The sequence below is a fragment of the Saimiri boliviensis genome, chromosome 10 (assembly GCF_048565385.1).
Source record: "Saimiri boliviensis isolate mSaiBol1 chromosome 10, mSaiBol1.pri, whole genome shotgun sequence".
Taxonomy (NCBI): Eukaryota; Metazoa; Chordata; class Mammalia; order Primates; family Cebidae; genus Saimiri; species Saimiri boliviensis.
In genome coordinates this window covers 17,428,995-17,450,654 of record NC_133458.1, presented here as the reverse complement: position 1 = coordinate 17,450,654, position 21,660 = coordinate 17,428,995, and the positions used below count along the sequence as shown (strand labels likewise).

The following is a 21,660-nucleotide window of genomic DNA, read 5'->3' as shown; positions in this document are numbered from 1 at the left end:
GTCAGGAGTTCAAGACCAGACTGGCCAACATGGTGAAACCCTGTCTCTACTAAAAAATAACAAAACTTAGCGGGGCATGGTGGCTTGTGCCTGTAATCCCGGCTACTTGGGAGGCTGAGGTAGAAAATTGCTTGAACCGGGACCCAGGAGGCGGAGGTTGCACTCCAGCCTGGGCTACAGAGCAAGACTTGATCTCAAAAAAAAAAAAAAAAGAGTTCTCATAAGTTTAATGTAACCCTAATAAAAATCCCAACAATGCTTTTGAATGAAATTAGACAAGCTGATACTAAAGTTCATACAGAAAAATAAATCTACAAGAATAGCTAGAAAAACACTGAAAACAAATACAATAAACTACAAGAATGGGACAGGCCTTACCAGACTTACACCATACTATATATAAAATCCTCTCTAAGGCTAGGTGTGGTGGCTCACGCCTGTAATCCCAACACTTTGAGAGGCCGAGGTGGGTGGATCAGAAAGTCAGTAGTTCCAGGCCATCCTGGGCCAACATAGTGAAACCCCATCTCTACTAAGAATACAAAAATTAGCCAGGCATGGTCGTGCATGCCTGTAGTCCCAGCTACTTGGGAGACTGAGGAAGGAGAATGGCTTAAACCCAGGAGGTGGACGTTGCAGTGAACCAAAATTGCGCCATCTCAGCCTCCTGAGTAGCTGGAATTATAGGTGTGTGCTACTGTGCCCAGCTAATTTTTGCATTTTTTGTAGAGACAGAGTTTCACCATGTTGACCAGGCTGGTTTTGAACTCCTGACCTCAGGCGATCTGCCCACATGGCCTCCTCCAGTCTATTCTCCATGTAGCAGCCTGGGCAATCCTTTAAAAGGTTTTGTCAACTCATTTACTCCTCCACCCAATGCAAACTATTTGCCCAGAATAAAATCCAAAATCTTAACCCTGGCCTACAATATCCATCAATGACTGCCCACTTCACTCCACGGGTGTCACTGCTCTTTCTAGAGCATGACAGGCATAGTCCAGATTCAGGCTGTTGCCCTTCTTTTTCCTTTGGCCTGGACCTCTCTTCCTTGTGCACAAATGTCTCCTCAAGACCTTCTATAATTACACCATATGAACAGCGTTACTACCACCGCATCTCTTTATCTCCCTCAACTCAATTTTTCTTCATAGCATTTATCACTTATTTCTCATATATATTTGCCTCTCTTTCCTTTTGAGAATGTAAGTCACAAGAGAGCAAGGACTTTGTTTTATTCATTGCTATATTCCTAGCACCTGGTATACTACAGACTCTTGGCAAAAGTTAACATCATATTCAATGACAAAACATAAGAATCTCATTCAAGACAGAATCAAGAAACAACTTTTAAAATACTGTGTCAGTTAACAAATTGGCAAATTTTTAGGGTGCATGGCACATCTGTAATCCCAGCTACTTGAGAGACTGAGGCAGAAGCATTGCTTGAGCCCAGGAGTTCAAGACCAGCCTGGGTTGGCAACCTAGTGAGACCCCCATCTCCCAACAACAACAAACTTCAGTGCACATGCAGCTCAACAAATCTTTATATCTGTACACATTCATATAACCACTACCCAAGAAAGAATATGGCCGGGTGCAGATGCTCACCCCTGTAATCCCAGAACTTTGGGAGGCCAAGTTGTGCGGATAACAAGGTCAGGAGATCGAGACCATCCTGGCAAACACGGTGAAACCCCATCTTTACTAAAAATAAAAAAAATAAATAAAACAGTAGCCAGGTGTGGTAGCACGTGCCTGAAATCCTAGCTACTCAGAGGGCAAGGCAGGAGAATTGTTTGAATCCAAGAGACGGAGGTTGCAGTGAGTGCGCAACAGAGTGAGGCTCTGTCTCAAAAAAATAACATGTTCTGCACCTCAGAAAGTCAGCCAATACCCCCCAAAAAGGTAAACACTATTCTGACTCCTAGCTCCAATTATGCTTGTACTTGAACTTCACATAAACAGAATCAAACACTATGCTCTTTTGTACCAGGCTTCTGTGTTCAACTTTATATGTATGAGATCCATTCATGTTGTGTGCATCCATAGTGTATTCTTTTTTACAGCTTGGTATTCCATTTTATGACTGTACTACAATGTATCCAATCTACTGTTGATGACATTTAGGTTACAGTTTAGGGACAACATGAATAATGCTGCCATGAACAGGCTTGGGTGTGTCTTTTGATGGTAATACTGACTTATCTACAGATTAGCAGTTCTTGTTTGTTTTGGCAGGGGCTGGTTAATAATACCTTAGATTGGGAGGATGCAGGGAACTAGAAAGCACTAGTGAGAATATAAATTGGCATAACCTTTCTAGGAGACAGTGTAGCAATAGGCACAAGTAGCCTAAAAACATCTATACTCTTTGAACCAGTAATACTAGTTCAAGGAAATTTCTTGAGAAATTGCACATGCCAGGTCTTCTTCTGAGTGTTTTATATGTATTAACTCATTTTATTTATTCTAAGAAAATAATTTAATGCCCACATAATTTATTTAGGATGTCAATCATATCATTAGTAAACATAAGAAAAAGTAGTAAACAAGCTAAATAACAACAGGGGAATTATTTTCAAATATATTGTACTTCTGTGAAATTAAACACTATGTAGCCACTAAAAATGTTTTCAAAGAACATTAAAGATATAGGAAAAAGTATGCATCAATTAAAAAAGGTAACAGTGGAATGCATAGAAAGAATTCCAGTTTTGTTCTTTTAAAAAGGATATATGCATGTGATGAAGCAAATCAGTATGAATGTCATGATACTGTAAACGCTTTCTGATGAAAAAAATAAAAAGGATGTAAATACATACCACGTTATTAATAAAATAATGGTAATCACTGAAGACAGGAATAGTTCCATATCCTTTATACTTTCTGCACTTTCCAACTTTTCTATAATACATTGCTTTTATCAACTAAAAAATGTGATTGAAGGTTACTAAACAATGGTGTTTACATTTAACAGGAAGAAAACAGAAACTGTAATACAATTCAATTAGGGTAGTGAGGCAGTTTTGCATAGGATGATATTAAAGTATTAAAGAAAGACATCCAGCCTGGAGATAAGGGAATGGGCCTTATCAGGAAACATGTTCACTGTGTCCACCAAGAACTCAGGGAGAAAGAACTCCATCTCTAGGTTAGACAGAACATTCCCAGCAAAATCCTGTTAATTCCTCAGTTCACTGCCCCTAGAGTTCAATTATACACAGTACTCTGCCTGGCAAGTGTTCTCTTCTCACTTCCAAAAAGGCTTAGGCAGATGGACGGATGGGAATTCCTGCATACTCAGGATGCAGCTAAAGCCTGACAGCCTCAGACTGGAAGAAGCTGGTTCCATTCACCCTACATCCTGACAGAAAAGCATCAAGGACAGGCCTTCCTTCTCTTGTCACAAGAAATTAGGGCAACAACTTTTCAGATTTCCTTATGTCAGAAGCGCCAGGCACAGTAAACTAAAATTTATATATATCAAAATTTACTGATTCCCCAACTTTTAAAAAGTCCTTCTACTTGAAGAAATAAAGTTAACGAGAAATTATCCAGGCAATGGCAATTCTCTGTATCCAACTTCCTCCTCCTTCCTCTAAAGATGGACTGCCTCTGCTCCAATTAAATCTGAGCATGGTAAAGACACACCTTAGCCCTTTAAGGGTCAATTATGATGGAAGCAAAAGATATTTAATAATACAAAGTAACATTTTGCTGTGTTCCAAAAAACAAAAAAAACACTCATTTCATGGTAAACATCAGAGTAAATACGAGAAAAACTTAGCCCAAATTACCAGTACTTAAGAATTAAACTTACATATTAATCATGAGAAAAACATACAGACCCCAAATCACCAGTACTTAAGAATTTAAACTTTGCCGGGCACGGTGGCACGTGCCTGTGCTCCCAGCTACTCGGGAGGCTGAGATGGGAGAACTGCTTGAGCCCAGGAGTTCTGGGCTGTAGTGCGCTATGCCAATCGGGTGTTTGCACTAAGTTCGGCATCAATATGGTGACCTCCAGGGAGTGGGAGACCCCCAGGTTGCCTAAGGAGGGGTAAACCGGCCCAGGTCAGAAACAGAGCAGGTCAAAACTCCCGTGCTGATCAGTAGTGGGATCGTGCCTGTGAATAGCCACTGCACTCCAGCCTGGGCAACATAGCGAGACCTTAAAAAATTAAAAAATAATAATTAAAAAAATAATAATTAAAAAAAATTAAACTTTGACATATACAAATTTATATGTCAAAACAGAGAGAGCGTATTTGTTTCGGCCTTGCTCTCTCTCCTTCTTGTAAGCCCTCTGTATTTCCTCTTTAATTTCTCCTATTTACAAGTGTATACTTAAATGTATTACAAAATTCTCCATCAAATACCTGAGGCTTTTCATGGTTACAGTGTTGAGTAACCTAAATTAAGGTAAATACAATGCTAGTCTAAAATGTAGTAGCCTATCAAATCTGCACTGCATAATGAGACAAATTTCTTATGCAGCTTAAACCGCCTCAAATTTCAAAAAATAGTTCTTGAAAAAAATAAGCATTTACATAATCACCAAGGATTCTGATTTTATTCTATATAGAAGCTAAATGTTCAGATAATCTTTATTCTAGTTACGTACAATATGTTATGGAAACAGAGGATGTGGAAATAGAATTGAATATACAAGACTGCTAAAGAGTATCTTCATACGAAACAAGGACGCTGCCTTTCTTTTAAAGTGATAATTTGTTGTGTCTAGTTTTCTGTTGTCAGAATCGGCTAGCCTGAAAACTGATTAAGTAAAACTGTACTTGAAAATTAAGTAAAACTTAACTATACCTAGCACTAAACACTGCAAAGAACATTGTGGTTTACATGGTTTTCTCTCCCTGGACCAGTAGAGGGAGACTAAGACATCTGGCCTGGTCGAGTAGTGTTTCTGTAAAATTGAGGAGGGGGGATCGGAGGCTGTATTTAAATGTCCTGCTGTCAATCAAAAGACACTTCCTACAATCACAGTCACCATATCTGCTATTACTCGTGAGCGTGCTCTCGCCAGGAGACACCACCAAACGGGGCCCGGGAAACCGGCTTCACCTAAACGTGACCGCAAGCTTTGCCACAACACCCAAATAAGGACTTTGAGAGCCCAACCCCAACTAGTTTCTTTGTTTAAATGCCTGCGAATCCCTCCCACGCCGGAGTCAAGAGGCTGTGGCGCCGCCCTTTATTAGCCTCACACTTTGATTACAAAACACACGAGTCGGCGGCCTGGCTGCGGAGGCGGCCCGAGCTCTCAAACGTCAAACCCCGAGCGTGGCGGTGGCTGAATCAGAGGGTAGCGTCCGCCGCCGCCGCCGCCGCCGCAGCCAGCCGGCCCCGCAGCGTCCGCCGAGCGGACTCAAGTTCGCCGGCACCCGCGCCCGGGGCAGAGCCGCGGGCGGTCCCGGTGTCGCCGTCCTCAGGCGACAGCAACTGCACTCTTTGTAAAGTTTGAGCCGCGGCGCGAGGGCGACCCAGGGGGTCCGGAGAAGCGATCCCTTCGAGCCCTGCCGCCCACTCCATCTGCCCCAGCCCCAGCGACCCCGGGGTGTGCGGGGGCCCAGGGCCGAGACCCGGGTCAACCTGCCGCCCGCCGGGGGCCCAGTCCAAACTCCCCCAGCACCTTTCAAGTCCCCGAGAGCGAGTGCCTCATCTGTTGCTCTGTTTACTCCGCGGAGACCCGCCGAGCCTGACTGGCGCGGTCGCCTCCCGGGCCCGCCGCCGCCCCCGTCCCACAGCCCCAGGAAGTTTCATAAAGACGGGGAAGGGTGCGCGATGGGGACTAGCGGCGCGGAAGAGACGCAGAGCCGGGGCGAGCCCATCGCCGCCCGGAAGGAAGGCAGGCGCGGCGGCCGGCCGAGTGGCCGGCGACTCGGGGCCGGAGCCCCGGGCGCGGCGGGGCGGGGCGGCGGCGGCACTGGCTGCCGAGGGGCTGAGGGCCCAACCGGCGCTCCGCCCGCCGCCCCCGCCGCGCCCGCCCGGCCGCGTCCCCTCGCCCCGGGCTCCCCCTGCCAACTTCGCCACCGGCCCCCTTTGTTCCTGTTTGTTGTGGCGACTCTTCGCTCGGGCCAGGCGAGCCCACCGGCTCCCCTCTGGAGCCCGCTCGGCGCCCGGCGAGCCCGGGGCCCCGCGCGCACCGCTGCCCGGCCCGGGGGCTTAGCGCCCGGGCCCCCTGGACCCTGGGCGCGGCGCGGCGGCCCGGCCCGAGGGAGGCGCGGACGGCTGGCGGCAGCGGCGGCGGTTGGTCGGTGGCCGGCGCTGGCGGCGGCGGCGGGGCTGGAGGGGGTTTATTTACCTGCCGTGGAACCAGTCCTTGCAGATATCGCACTCGATCATGAAGCGGTTCACGTCGTACGGCTGCCGGCACACACAGTATACGGGCGGGGGCGGCGGGGGCGCCGAGGCCCGGCCCGGAGCCGCCACCGACACGGCTGCCGCGGCGGCTCCAGCTGCTGCTCCCGCGGCCACCGCCGCCGCCGCTCCGGCCATCTTTAAAAAACACACACACGCTCGCTCGCTGCTCCGCTCTCCGACTGGAGCGAGCGCAGCCGCCAGCCAGCGCCGCCTCCTGCAGCAGCCGCGGCGGCGGCGGCGGCGGCGGCGGCGCCTCAGTGCGCGCGCGCGAGGCCGCGGCGGCTGGCGGAGGGGGAGGAGGCGGCGCGCGCCACGCGCGAGGCCCCGGCCCGGCTGCTTCCGGCGCTCGGCGCGGGGCCGTGCGTCTCGCGCACGTCTCCGGCGCTGGCGCGCGCTTCGCGTTCCCTTTCGCGGCGGCCGGGCGGAGGGAGCCGTTGAAGGGCACGCGGGAGGCGGTGGAGGCTGAGGGAGCTGAGGCCCCGTGAGGACACGCGCGGTGGTGGCGGTGGCGGTGGCGGGCGCGCGACCGCAGCCGGAGGGGGACGTCGGGAGCGTGCGAGGAGCCGGCTCGGCTCTTTCGGAGCGAGCGCCGAGGCCGGGGAAGTTCGTGCGGAGTGCACCGGGGCAGACGCGGCGCCCCGTCCGGAGGAGGGCAAGCGGGGAAGTTTCCTCCTGCCGGGGTCGCCTCGCCTCGCTAGGAGAATCTCCCAGTCCTCCGCAGCCGCCCAGCGAGAACCGGAGCTGCGGCCCCGCACCCAGCGTGGGTCCAGCCACGCTGACACGCCGAGCCGGTTGTGCCTTTCCGAGGGGACGAACGTGCCGTGGAATCCAGTTAAACTTTGGAAAACGTCCCACCCGAATTCCCACCGAGCAGCGAGGAAACCAGAGCGTTGATGGAGCCACTGTTAGTTGCGGGAGGGCTGTCCCAGAGAGGAATCCAGCGCTGTCGTCCTCCGGGAGGGACCAACCTTGAAATGGAGAGAGGGATGGAGAAGACCTAGCTCCAAACCGTTCCGATTCCCAAGTTGGGAAGACGGGTAAAATTCTAAGTGACTTCTCCTTCGGAAGAGGGATACCACAATCAATAATTTTTCAATGGATGAAATTGGGAGCCAAATATAAGATGATAAAGTGAAGGATAAAAACAGCAGACAAATAATGAGTAGGAAACATTGCTTTAGAATAATAACTATGTGGCTTGGAAGGGATGTTAAAGATTATTGAATTGAGTATTTGTAGCTGAATTTCTGCTGGCATTTCTATCAGTGGGGACAGCCTTACAGCTCCCTAGGTAACTTTTGTTAGGGGAGGAGGAAGTGTCCTGTCACCCATCCCCATCCCCAGGCAGAGTCGCTGATCTATTCTAATCTTTTTTTTTTTTTTTTTTTTTTTTTTTTGGCAGTTTCACTCTTGTTGCCTGAGCTGGAGTGCAATGCCATGACCTTGGCTCACTACAGCCTCCGCCTCCCGGGTTCAAAGGATCATCCTGCCTCAGCCTCCCAAGTAGCTGGAATTACAGGCGTGTGCCACCATGCCCGGCTAAGTTTTGTATTTTCAGTAGAGACAGGGTTTCACCATGTTGGCCAGGCTGGTCTCAGACTCCTGACTTAAATTGATCCGCCTGCCTCACAAAGTGTTGTGATTATAGGCGTGGGCTACCTCGTCCTGCCTAATCTTTTTATAGTTGAGGGAAGCTGGTAACTTGCCTGAAGTCTCATAGATTAGAGCTCTACCTGAAGAGTTTAAGTTTCTCAATTGTGCAACCATTCGTTTTTCTACCACACCACTGTTTGGCAAATATATAGCAGGAAAAGGAAAGGCTGGAAATCATAGCCTACCATACGCTGAATAAGTTTGAAACATAATTCTACTGGAGGAAAAAAGAAAGTGACTGTAATTTCGGCATAGGCATCACATATTGCTGGAGTGGAAAGACTCATGCACTCAGGTTCTGCTTTCTATAAGCTGTGTGACCTCAGGCCAGTCACTCCATTTCTCCTGAACTAGATCCCTGATGATCTGTTGAAAGAAAAATTATGGATAATAATACCTTCATTACCTCACAGAGGTTTTATAAGGAGCAAAAAGACACTGTTGTGTTGTTTTGTTTTGAGATGGAGTCTTGCTCTAGCCAGGCTGGAGTTCAGTGGCACCATCTCAGCTCACTGCAACCTCCGTCTCCGGGATTCAAGCGATTCCCCTGCCTCAGCCTCCTGAGTAGCTGGGACTACAGGCGCATGCCACCATACCCGGCTAATTTTTTGTATTTTTTTGTATTTTAGTAGAGACGGGTTTCATGGCCAGGATGGTCTCGACATCCTGACCTCATGATCCACCCACCTCAGCCTCCCAAAGTGCTGGAATTACAGGCGTGAGCCACCACGCCCAGCCAAGACGATATATTTTTTAAATGTGCTTTGTAGAAGGTGTGTGTTGTCGGGACAATGTAGCAGTGAAAAGAAGGCAAGCAAAGCTGTCTTGTTGAAATCTGGCTAAAGAGTACCAAATCAGTCTGGTATAGGGTGTCCTCTGGGGCCACCTGGCCTTGGGATATTAACATGGAGTGGGCATGCAGGGGTATGAAGAAGGCAGCCAAGTGGAGAAGGAGGCAGCAGCAACAACGAGAGATGGGTTATCGTTATGATTTGGATCTGTGTCCCCACCCAAATCTCATGTTGAGTTGTAATCCCCAATGTTGGAGGTAGGGCCTCGTGGGTGCTGACTGGATCATGGGGGTGGATTTCTCATGAATGGTTTAGTACCATCCACTTGGTATTGTCCGCGTGATAACGAGTGAGTTCTCAATCTTGTCATTTAAAAGTATGCGGCACCTCCTCCCTCTCGCTCCTGCTCTAGCCACGTGATGCAGTTTGTCTTCAGCCATGATTTCTACGTTTCCTGAGGCCTCCTCAGAAGCCAAGCAGATGCCAGCATCATGCTTCCTGTACAGCCTGCCTTCCATGAGCCAATTAAACCTCTCTTCTTTACAAATTGCAGTCTCTGATTTTTTTCTTTCTTTTTTTTTTTTTTTTTTAAGACAGATTCTTGCTCTGTCACCCAGGCTGGAGTGCAATGGTGCAATCTTGGCTCACTGCAACGTTCACCTCCCAGGTTCAAGTAATTCTCATGCCTCGGCCTCCTGAGTAGCTGGGATTATAGGCGCCTGCCACCATGCCCAGCTAATTTTTAGTAGAAACAAGGTTTCACCATATTGGCCAGGCTGGTCTTGAACTCCTGACCTCAGGTGATCCACCCACCTCAGCCTCCCAAAGTGCTGGGATTACAGTTGTGTGCCACTGCACCTGGTCTTAGATTTTCTTTATAGCAACACAAGAACAAACTGATACAGTTATGTACAAGAGGACTGATGAAATACAGTCGTGTTGCTTAACAACACAGTTAGATCTGAGAAATGCATCATTAGGCAATTTCATTGTTGTGCAAACACCATAGAATGTACTTGCACACCCCTGTTTGGTATAGCTAGCTACACGCCTAGGCTAGATGATGTAGCCCATCACTCCTAGGCTACAACCCTATAGAGCATGCTACTGTGCTGAATACATAGGCATTTATAACACAATGGTAAGAAATTGTGTTTCTTAGAAAAGGGAGAATAAAAATATATTATGGGTCACCATCATAATATGCAGTCCATCATTGACAGAAATGTCATTATGCAACACATGACCGGCAATATTTTAAGGAAAATGGGAGCCAGGTTTCTCACTGTTCAGGAAGAGAATTACAAATAAGAGAAAACTTTGGTGATGCACTGGTAATGGAGGTATCAATCTATCACTCTTTGTAGAAATAAATAATAAGTGTATATGTACATACATACCCTCTCCATTGAGAAGACCTGGGAGTAGTGACACCACAAAACAATGAGAACATTTAGCCTAGGTCTTAGCTTCTAAATACCATTCTCCACTTCATTTTTCTTCTTGGCAAAATAGTTGATTCCAGGACTGGAGAAGAGAAGGTACAGGATGAGCCTGGAGCTTCTTGTAGTACCAGAAAATAAGGACATGCTCAAAGAATAATGAGGCATGTCTAAAGGACACCATCCAAATCGGAGACAATTTGTACTTCAACATTAAAAAAAAAAAAATCATGTATTCAAACCCATTGAATAATACAGGAAACTATACCAGTGTAAAGAAATACATAAATTGAAAGTTTGATAAGCACTGGAATATTTTCATACTTTTAAAGGCTCTCCCAACAAAATTCTGATTAATTACAAAGGGAACTAGTTTAACTTTTCAGTGTTAAGAAGCTTGGCAGACACCATCTTAATCAAATGCTCCAGTGCCATCAAAAATGGGACAAATCAAGATTACATGCCACCTGATAGGATTTGGAGAAAAGAATACTGTGCATTTCTGCCCAGTCTATTTAATTAATCTCCAGCTTGGAAATGCAGTTAGTTTTAAAAGTACGTGAAGAGATCAGTAAAGAATAAACATACTGTAAAGTATACAAGTCTGTAAGGAAAGGTTAGAGAAATTGTAAACACTAAGATTTGATTTGGGGAAGGAAGGGATTAAGGCTAGAACTCTGTATGATGCCAACATTTTAGTGGCAAGGCCCATACATCGTAATTAAGCTCATGGTTTTAGATTCACAACCTACTACCTCTGTGACAACTTATTAACACTTGGATTTTAGTTTTCTCATTTTAATGGGAATAGTAAGCAAATCTGCTTCACAGGGCTGGGTGCATTAAGATAACATACTGTGCACAGTTCTTAGCATATGATAAGCCATGTAGCTACTAACTGTAATTTTGAATAATTATTTTGCTACTTGTTCATTAATAATAATAGGACAGCTCTATTATGAAGAGCAGCTGAAGAGTTAGGTGAGAAGACCAGGAGAATATTGTCTCAAAAACAAGTGGGGGACAGAATTTCAAAAGGAAAAATATATTGAAAGGCATCCAGCTCCATGCCAGCATCAGTTGACAATGACGGTGGGACTCCCTCTCCCTTTCTCCTTTGTGGTTTCTCCAATACTCACAGATCTCTCTTAATTTTCACATCACATCTAGGCGGTTCTGTTTGTTTTTAACACTCCACTTCTTCACATAACCTCATTTCTCTGACAAGGAATGGTTTCCTCCAAACTAACAATTCTCCTTCCTACTACTAATGACACTGGTCTATCCCCACAACTGCATCTGCTATTCTCTTCCTTAGAAAACAAACATACTGTCCAGGTGTGGTGGCTCAGGCCTGTAATCCCAGCACTGTGGGAGGTCGAGGCAAAGGGATCACCTGAAGTCAGGAGTTCAAGACCAGCCTGGCCAACATGGTGAAACCCCATCTCCACAAAAATACAAAATTTAGCCGGGCATGATAGCAGTTGCCTGTAATCCCAGCTACTCAGGAGGCTGGGATAGGAGAATCACTTGAATCAGGAGATAGAGGTTGCAGTGAACCAAGATTGTGCCATTGCACTCTAGCCTAGGCAACAGAGCAAGACTCCATCTCAAAAAAAAAAAAAAGAAAGAAAAGAAAAACAAAAATTACATATTTTGGGAATGCTACATTAAATCATTGACATGCATTAAATGAGAGTGATTTGTTCTTACATAGCACTTGACATGACTTGATCCTCCCTATAACCTGTTCATCAGATTAACAAAACAGGAATTAACTACACAAATTAACTAGCCTGGCTAAAGTTGTGGTAGGAAGACCGGGAAATTTTAATTTTACTGAACTAGAGGGAAAAAGATGATGTCTGGGCAGAAAAGACTCCCTGTGGGGAGTCGGTCTTGAAGGAATATATCATGGTCCTGGGAGGAAGAAAAGCAGATCCCAGTAGGGGATGCAGGACCCAGCACACAAGAGTTCAGCAGCTTTATTCACAGCCTGATTTTCTTTGCTGCTACCACAGGAGCTGGAAAGATTCTAAACTGACAGCCCGAGGTTAAGATGTTATTAAAGGAGGACTGTCATGTTGAATGCTTTCAAAGTGTAAATGTTAATGAAAGTGAGAAAGTATAAACAAAAGCAAAGCAGATAAATGACATTAGTAAGGACAATGAATCACAATGTAGCCAGGCATTACAAAGGATACAATATAAAGTACATAGTATCACTTAGGAAGTACCCTTGCCAAAAAAGTTTAACCCGAATGTAATTAAACCTTAAGACTTAATGTCCAGTTGACAGGAAATTCAAGAGATAGAGCAACAAGTTGTATGATACTACAAGGAAGTAGACTAATCCAAAATGTGAAACATTCCACAAAACCACTAGCTTAGTTTCTTTTAAAAGTTGTCATTAAAAAAGAGAAGGAGAAGAGGGAGAAGGAGAAGGAGAAGGAGAAAAGGAGAAGGAGAAGGCAACATACATGAGGCCAACATATGAAAAAATGCTCATCATCACTGGTCAATAGAGAAATGCAAATCAAAACCACATTGAGATACCATCTCAAGCCAATTAGACTGGCGGTCATTAAAAAATCTGGAGACAACAGATACTGGAGAGGATGTGGAGAAATAGGAACACTTTTACACCGTTGGTGGGAGTGTAAATTAGTTCAACCATTGTGGAAGACAGTGTGGCAATTCCTCAAGGACCTAGAAATAGAAATTCCATTTGACCCAGCAATCCCATTACTTGGTATATATCCAAAGGATTATAAATCGTTCTACTATAAGGATACATACACAGGAATGTTCACTGCAGCACTGTTTACAATAGCAAAGACCTGGAACCAACCCAAATGCCCGTCAATGATAGACTGGACAGAGAAAATATGGCACATATACACTATGGAATATTATGTAGCCAACAAAAACTATGACTTCGTGTCCTTTGTAGGGACACGGATGAACCTGGAAACCATCATTCTCAGCAAACTGACACAAGAACAGAAAATCAAACACTGAATGTTCTCACTCATAGGTGGGTGTTGAACAATGAGAACACGTGGACACAGGGAGGGGAGCATCACATACTGGGGTCTGTTGGGGGGAAATAGGGGAGGGACAGTGGGGGTGGGAAGTTGGGGAGAGATAGCATGGGGAGAAATGCCAGATACAGGTGATGGGAAGGAAGGCAGCAAATGTGTACCTATGCAACAATCTTGCATGTCCTTCACATGTACCCCAATACCTAAAATGCAATTAAAAAAAAAAAAAGAGTAGCCTGGGCAACATGGTAAAACCCCATCTCTACAAAAAATAAAAATTAGCCAGACGTGGTGGCAGGTACCTGTAGTCTCAGCTACTCAGGAGGCAGGGGCAGGCGGATCAAGCCTGGGAGGTCAAAGCTGGAATGAGCTGGCCTGGCATGGTGGCTCATGCCTGTAATCCCAGCACTTTAGGAGGCCAAGGCAGGTAGATCATGAGGTCAGGAGATTGAGATCAGCCTGGCCAACACACTGAAACCCCATCTCTACTAAAAATACAAAAATTAGCCGGGTGTGGTGGCGCATGCCTGTAGTCCTAGCTACTCAGGAGGCTGAGTTAGGAGAATCTCTTCAACTCAGGAGGAGGAGGTTGCAGTGAGCTGAGATTACACCACTACACTCCAGATGGGGCCACAGAGCAAGACTCAGTCAAAAAACAAAAACAAATAAAAACAGAATGAGCCAAGATCATGCCACTGCACTCCAGCCTGGGCAACAGTGCAAGATCCTTTCTCATGAAAGAGAAAGAGAGAGAGAGAGAGAGAGAGAGAGAGAGAGAGAGAGAGAGAGAGAGAAGGCAGGAGAGGGGATGAACATTCTTCTATATCAAAGTCTTAAGAAACATAACTAAATAATACAATTCATGAAGCTTGATGGCTCCTGATTCTAAAATATCAGCTATAAAAGACAGTTTGAAGGATAATTTTGAAATTTTAACATAATCTGGATGTTAGGTGATATTAAGGAAATACTAATTTTCTTTGGCATGATACATTACCATGGTTTGTAGAAGAATGTCATTTTTAGAAGACTCATGTTGAAATTTTTAAAGGTAAAACATGATGTCAGCACTTGCTTTAAAAGATTCAGCAAAAAGGGGATGAGGAGAAAGAGATGAATGAAGCTAATACAATAGTGTTCCCAATTGTTAAATCTAGATAAATATGTGTCTATGGGTGTTTATTGCACTATTTGAAATTTTTAATAATAAACAGTTTAAAAATACAATTTTTTTTCTTGAGTCTGGCCAGAAATTAAGTAAATAATATTTGCATAATTTCCTATTTCGAATATCTCAATAGTTTATGTTCTTGTTATAATCTCTTTTAGAGTTGCACATCTTCCAGAGATCAAAATGTTATGGGGTCACTATTTTGTTAAGTTGTATAACCCAAATGGATTATGAAATAAAAATGTAAAATTTGTTGTTGTTGTTTTTCATGGAGTCTCACTGTCACCTAGGCTGGAGTGCAGTGGCGTGATCTTGGCTCACTGCAACCTCTGCCTCCAAGATTCAAGTGATTCTACTGCCTCAGCCTCCCAAGTAGCTGGGATTGCAGGTGCCTGCCACCACGCCTGGCTAATTTTTGTATTTTTAGTAGAGACCGGGTTTCACCATGTTGGCCAGGCTGGTCTCAAACCCCTAACCTCAAGTGATCCACCTGCCTCAGCTTCCCAAAGTGCTGGGATTACAGGTGTGAGCCACCATGCCTGACTGGTTCTTCTAAATGGGGATGGAAAGGGTACCTTTTTAGACTAATATATACACACCCAGAGAGTCTCCTAAATCCTCTGAAAGCTGTGCCGTCATCCCTCTATCCCTAATCTAATGAGACATGTTACTCATAGGAGTACGTTGCACAGGTGATCAGTGTGGAAGCAGAAAAAATCTGAGAACCACTGTCTTCTTATAAAAAGTTCCACATTTACCCCAGTCTATCCATGAAAAAAACTCTGGACAAATTTTCATAAAGGAACATTCTACAAAATATCCAATTAGTATTCCTCAAACTATCAAGGTCATGAAAAACAAGAAAAATCTGAGAAATTGTCACAGCCAAGAATCACCTAAGGAGACATGACAAATGTGATGTGGTGTCCTAGATGGGACCCTGGATGAGAGAATGGACATTAGGTTACAACTTAGGGAATCTGAATAAACTATGGGCTTTAGTTATGAACATGTATCAACATCAGTTTATTAATTATAACAAATATTAAAATATCAGACTAATGTAAGATATTAACAATAGGGGCTACTGGATACGTCCATTGCAGACTCTGCGCGATCTTCTTAACTTTTCTATAAACGTAAAACTGTTGTAAAAATAAAGAATATTCAATTTTTTTTAAAGTTTCACCTATTAGGAACCTAATGCTTAGAACTATCCCACGGTCATAAATGCTTTGAATTTCTATATTGCCTTGGTCATCAAAACACTATTCCATATATTATCTACAAAATCTCTGTGTTTCAAATGCCAACTAAGTTACTAAAGAATAGTTATGTGGGTCCTAGTCATGGCTTCCCATTTTGAATTCTCTGGCGCTGTGGTATAGCTTGGGATATTCCTGGTGGGAGCCCAGGTACAGTGGCTCACACCTGCAATCTGAGCACTTTGGGAGGCCGAGGCAGGCAGATCTCGAGGTCAGGAGTTCAAGACCGGCCTGACCAACATGATGAAACCCCATCTCTACTACAAATACAAAAATTAGCCGGGTGTGATGGGACACCCCTATAATCCCAGCTACCCAGGAGGCTGAGGCAGGAGAATTGTTTGAACCCAGGAGGCGGAGGTTGTAGTGAACCAAGATTGTGCCACTGCATTCCAGCCTGGGTGACAGAGCAAGACTCTGTCTCAAAAAAAATAAATAAATAAAAATTCCTGGTGGGGCAGATAACATGTTGTTAATAATGGTTAAATCCAAAGAAATATATCTCTGTCTCTGTCTCTGTCTCTGTCTCTCTCTCTCTCTCTCTCTCTCTCTCTCTCTCTCTCTCTCGTGTGTGTGTGTGTGTGTGTGTGTGTGTGTGTGTGTGTGTGTGTGTATCTGTTATTAGCCTGAGGGTTTGGCTACATTTAAAAGTAAAATGCATTCACTCACCCATTCATTTGTGATTATTGTCCACTATAAACATATGATAGTTGCTAAGCACACAGGGATCAAAGACACATTCTCTGTCCTCTAAGGGTCCCCATTCTGTAAAAAGGATAGACAATTAAATATGAAATTGCAACCTAATATACTCAGTACTATAGAGGAGAAAAACACAAAGAGCTGCAGTTGCATGGAGGAGGGACACCTCACCCAGACTGGGGCTGATCAGAGCATGTTTTGTCCTAAAGGACATCCTAAAGGTTGAAACATTGAAAGAAATTATATGCCCTTCACCCCCCATTTATGAAATAGGAATAATTTTACCTTTCAAGAAATGTAAGAAAAGTTTACTCCCAACTCAAATAGATTTTTGTGTTGATTTTTTTTAATGGTAGGTGTTTTGTTTTTCACATTTTAAGAGGCAAACATAAAATCATCAAGGTAGTACTTATCAATAAATAAGGCTGAGACCTGTATCTTTAAAGGGGATTGAATGAAAGACAGCAGAAAAAGCCCTAGTATATCAACAATCACAGAAATTTGAAGCACTGAAGGTAGTGTGTTTAGCAGTTTTATAAGCATAAAGTAAAAGTTGATAAATACTGTAATGGAGAATTATGCACATGTTCTAATAAATTTTTTTCCATTCTTATTTCAGGGGTAATTCACCCCTGGTTCTGACTGATGGCAATCAACAGTCACTCCTAATGATTAATAAACAATGTTTTTTTGAGACAAAGTCTCACTGTATCACCCAGGCTAGAGTGTGGTGGTACCTTGGCTCACTGCAACCTCCACCTTCTGAGTTCAAGTGATTCTCCTGCCTCAGCCTCCGAAGTAGCTGGGATTACAGCCATGTGCCACCACACCCAGCTAATGTTTGTATTTCTAGTAGGAGATGGGGTTTCGCCATGTTGGCCAGGCAGGTCGCGAACTCTGAACCTCAGGTGATCCACCTGCCTCGGCCTCCCAAAGCGCTGGGACCACAGGCATCAACCACTGCACCTGGCCAATATTTTTAAAATGCAAAGACTCCCTTTCAAATTGAATCTAAATGATGAATAATTCCTTTTTTTCTTTTTTCTTTTTTTAGAGACAAGGTCTTGCTCTGTTCCTCAGGCTGGGGTACAATGGTGTGATCCTCCAACCTCAGCCTCCAGAGTAGCTGGAACTACAGGCTCACACCACCTTGCTCAGCTATTTTTATTTATTTATTTATTTATTTTTGGTAGAGACGGGGGTCTCCCTGTGTTGTCCAGGCTGGTCTTGAACTACTGGCCTCAAGCAATCCTCCTGCCTCAGCTTCAGAAAGTGCTGGGATTACACACATGAGCCACTGTGCCCAGCCAAGTAATTCTTTTGTGACTTGAAAATTGCAGCACTAAATATATATGTAATATCTTCAGATAATGTGCATTGTCTTTCAAATCCTCATATATGTCTTATAAACCTTTTTACCCATGGATAACTAATTTATGGCCTAATAAATCTATAGATTTAATTAAATTATGAGTCCTATCTCTTCATTTTATTGTCTCACAGATTTATTCCTTTATAGGGTCTAATTAAGAAATTAAACCAAAAGGAATTCAAAGTTTTAACTTTATTTTCTAATTTTCACAAAAGCTGTAAAATACCACTAAATATTAATATATTTTTTCATAATGAGATAGATTTCAGAATTCCCAACTATCTTTTGCTTAAGTACTTAAAAATCATCATTAATATATAGTCAGCCCTATTATTCAGGGGTAGTTATGAAAAAGAAGTTGGTATTCCCATATATTTGAGAAAGAATAGCTTTAAAGATGTTTTAAAAGTGTATTGAAAAGGACAACTTTATCATGTAGTAACAAAAATAAGCTGGATTCATAGGATTTTATGGAGGCCTGTTTTGGGTAAGGCACTATGCTGGATGCCACGGAAAAAATAAAAGGCATGGCAGATCACTTGAGGTCAGGAATCCAAGACCAGCCTGGCCAACATGATAAAACTCCATCTCCACTAAAAATACAAAAATTAACCAGGCATGGTGGCAGGCACCTGTAGTCCCAGCTACTCAGAAGGCTGAGGCACAAGAATACCCTAAACCCAGGAGGTGGAGGTTGCAGTGAGCTGAGATTGCATCACTGCACTCCAGTCTGGGCGACAGAGTGAGACTCCATCAGAGAAGAGGAGAGAAAGAGAGAAGGAAGGAGAGAAGGAACGAAGGAGGGAGGGAGGGGAGATGAGAGGAGAGAAGGGAGGGAAAGAAAGAGAGAGAGGCCAGGTGCAGTGGCTCATGCCTGTAATCCCAGCAGGTTGAGAGGATGAGGCAGGTGGATCACGAGGTCAAGAGATCAAGACCATCCTGGCCAACATGCTGAAACTCTGTCTCTACTAAAAATACAAATATTAGCTGGGCATGGTGCTGTATGCCTGTAGTTCCAGCTACTCAGGAGGCTGAGGCAGGAGAATTACTTGAATTCAGGAGGAGGACGTTGCAGTGAGCTGAGATTGCACCACTGCACTCCAGCCTGGCGGCAGAGTGAGACTCCACCTCAGAAAAATAGAAAAAGAAGGAAGGAAGGTAGGGAGAGAGAGAGGGAAGGATAAAAGGCAAAAATTATTCCTGCTTGTAAGAAAGTGATTAGTAAGACAGTGAGCATAGAGTTAAGCATGAAGTACACAGGGATTTCTGAAGAGCCAAGGTTTTTAGAGAACTTAGAGAAAGGGACATTCTATCAAGAACAAATATGGAATTGCAGCACAGACTTGTAGAAAAGGTGTCAGGAAGATGAAAGCCTAGGATGAGCCGGGCCTTGCCAAAATAAGTGAAGGACAACGAAAAGGACTCTTTCATCTATATTTAGAAAGAGAAGAAAGAACAAGAGAGGTGTAGGCATGATGCTTGGGGCAGATGGTGTGATACTGACAGATGATAAAGCAAAATTGCTCCATTTCTCTTTTGTTTCCATCTCTCTTATCAGTGGACGTCTTTGAGCTAGAAAATAATCTCTACCGAAAAAGATGGACATGTGACTGAGTATTGATTTGACCCACTTATTTGTAGCAGGATTGGGCAGACTAGAAAAGTTCTTCATTTGAAATTAGACCAGTCCAGGTACAATGGCTCACACCTGTAATTCCAGCACTTTGCAAGGCCAAGGCAGGCGATTCATGAGGTCAGGAGTTCGATACCAACCTGACCAACCTGGTGAAACCTTATCTCTACTAAAAATACAAAAATTAGCCGGGTATAGTGGTAAGCGCCTCTAATCCCAGCTACTCCAAAAGCTGAGGCAGAAGAATCGCTTCAACCTGGGAGGTGGAGGTTGCAGTTAACCGAGATTGTGCCAATGCACTCCAGCCTGGGCAACAGAGTGAGAGACTGTCCAAAAAAAAAAAAAAAAAATTAGACCAAGTTATTGAATGAGGCCAAAGGGAAGTATCAAAGTATGGGAGAAGTGGAGGCAGGTGGGGCTGGAGAATCAGACCGAGGGGCAGATGCATGGAGAAGGGTGAGTCTGTCACAAAAAGGAAAAAAAAAAAAAAAGCCCATTGTCCAAAGGAAATTGTAAAACCAGATGACACCGCAGAAAAAGCTGTGTTGGCAGTGGGATCAGAGACAATATAATAGAGAATGGAAAATAGAGCTAGTATTCTGTGCCAGGAACTCTCCAAGCTGCTTAGTATATCTTGTCTCATTTAATCCTTACAACAATCTTCATGCAAGTGGTATTATGATCCCTGGGCTTCTCTAACGTAGAAAATAAGACTTCACTTGCTGAAGATTATTCCGCTAGACATGGGAGCAGGTGAAACATGACCCCAGGTCTGCGTGACTTTACAGTCTATATTTTTCCTCTATATGCTGAAGAGGGCACAGTGATGTGGAATCCAAGGGACAATAAATTCAAGAATCTGAGGTGCCCATTGGCATCAAGGAAGTCTATGAGCAGGTATGAGAGATCCCTCATGGGGCTAGAAGTCAGTGGTAGGATGACCTTCCCTGGGCAAGAAGATAGAAGAACAAAGGGACAGAAGAAAAGTTTTGGAGGTGATGGATATGTCTATTACCCTGATTGTGGTGATGGTTTCATGGGAGTATGCGTATGTCCAAACTCATTACCTTGTCCACATTAAATACTTGCAGTTTATTGTGTATCAGTTATACCTCAGTACAGCTGTTTTTCTATTTAAGAAAACAACAAAGTTAGGTACTAGGTGTAAATTGTCTTGTACATATCAAAACAGTGACCTACTCACGGAGATTAGGACAGAAGGTCAGGAATTAGTAGCACAATTCTAGGAAGGGTGATTTTATGCTGAGCTGCTTAAATACTTCCTGCAAAGATTCATGAAATGAGGGAGAATGGTACAAAGAAATCCCAGGATCAGAGGCGAGCAGAGGCCTAGAGAATAATCTCTCAGATTGAAGAGGATAGAAGGCTCCAAAAGGTGGGTCTCCGGGGATTGAAAACTAATGAAACAGGCAGGGTGTGGTGGCTCATGTCTGTAATCCCAGTGCTTTGGGAAGCCAAGGCAGAAGGACTGCTTGAGCCCAAGAGTTGCAGGCTACAGTGAGCCATGATCACACCACTACACTTCAGCCTGGGTGATAGAGTGAGCCCCCATCTCAAAATAATGATAATGATGATAAAACTGATAAATTGTTTGAAATAGTCTTTTAACCATTAGAAAAAAAAATAATAACAGTGTGACAGATACATAGGAGCATTTTGGGGGATGTTAATGAAGAAACACTTTTAAAAATAAGCAATTTTTTTTTTTTTTGAGACTGAGTGTCGCTCTGTCGCCGGCTTGAGTGCAAGTGGTGTGATCTCGGCTCACCGCAACCTCTGCCTCCGGGGTTCAAGTGATTCTCCTGCCTCAGCCTCCCGAGTAGCTGGGACTACAGGCAGGCACCACCACGCCCAGTTAATTTTTGGATTTTTAGTAGAGATGAGATTTCACCATCTTAGCCATAATGGTCTCAATCTCTTGACCTTGTGATCCACCCGCCTCTGCCTCCCAGAGTGCTGGGATTACAGGGGTGAGCCACCGCACCTGGCTGCAAATTTTTAACAGTCAGTTTTAACTTTGGGACAAATTGTTGTAAGAGAAAGGAAACAATCCCAGCACACTATGGGGTCTGTTAGTGAATCCCATTTAAACTCTGGCTATTAATTTAAACCACACACACATACAAAACATCTAATATAACTGTACCAAGAATGAAGGAAAGAGAAGAGGGAGTGAAAGAGTGAA

At 44.2% G+C, this 21,660-nt stretch overlaps 1 protein-coding gene, 2 long non-coding RNA genes and 1 other non-coding gene across 4 annotated transcripts in view; 3 read left to right on the top strand and 1 right to left on the bottom strand.

The window, feature by feature from the left end:
* The window catches only part of KDM7A (lysine demethylase 7A), a 91,677-nt gene extending 85,075 nt beyond the window's left edge, over positions 1-6,602 (bottom strand). Inside the window, exon 1 of the mRNA XM_039472911.2 lies at positions 6,323-6,602. Within this exon, the coding sequence (XP_039328845.1) occupies positions 6,323-6,516 (194 nt within the window). The 5' untranslated portion in view covers positions 6,517-6,602. The remainder of the gene's footprint in view (positions 1-6,322) is intronic.
* The window catches only part of LOC141580032 (uncharacterized), a 152,841-nt gene that overhangs the window by 125,019 nt on the left and 6,162 nt on the right, over positions 1-21,660 (top strand). The gene's annotated exons all lie outside the window — the stretch shown is intronic.
* LOC120365492 (small nucleolar RNA Z39) lies at positions 2,736-2,795 on the top strand. Its single transcript, XR_005580417.1, has one exon. It is a non-coding gene; the product is annotated as a small nucleolar RNA Z39 (small nucleolar RNA).
* On the top strand, positions 6,714-9,372 carry LOC141580031 (uncharacterized). Its single transcript, XR_012512011.1, has 2 exons — positions 6,714-7,418; positions 7,784-9,372. It is a non-coding gene; the product is annotated as an uncharacterized LOC141580031 (long non-coding RNA).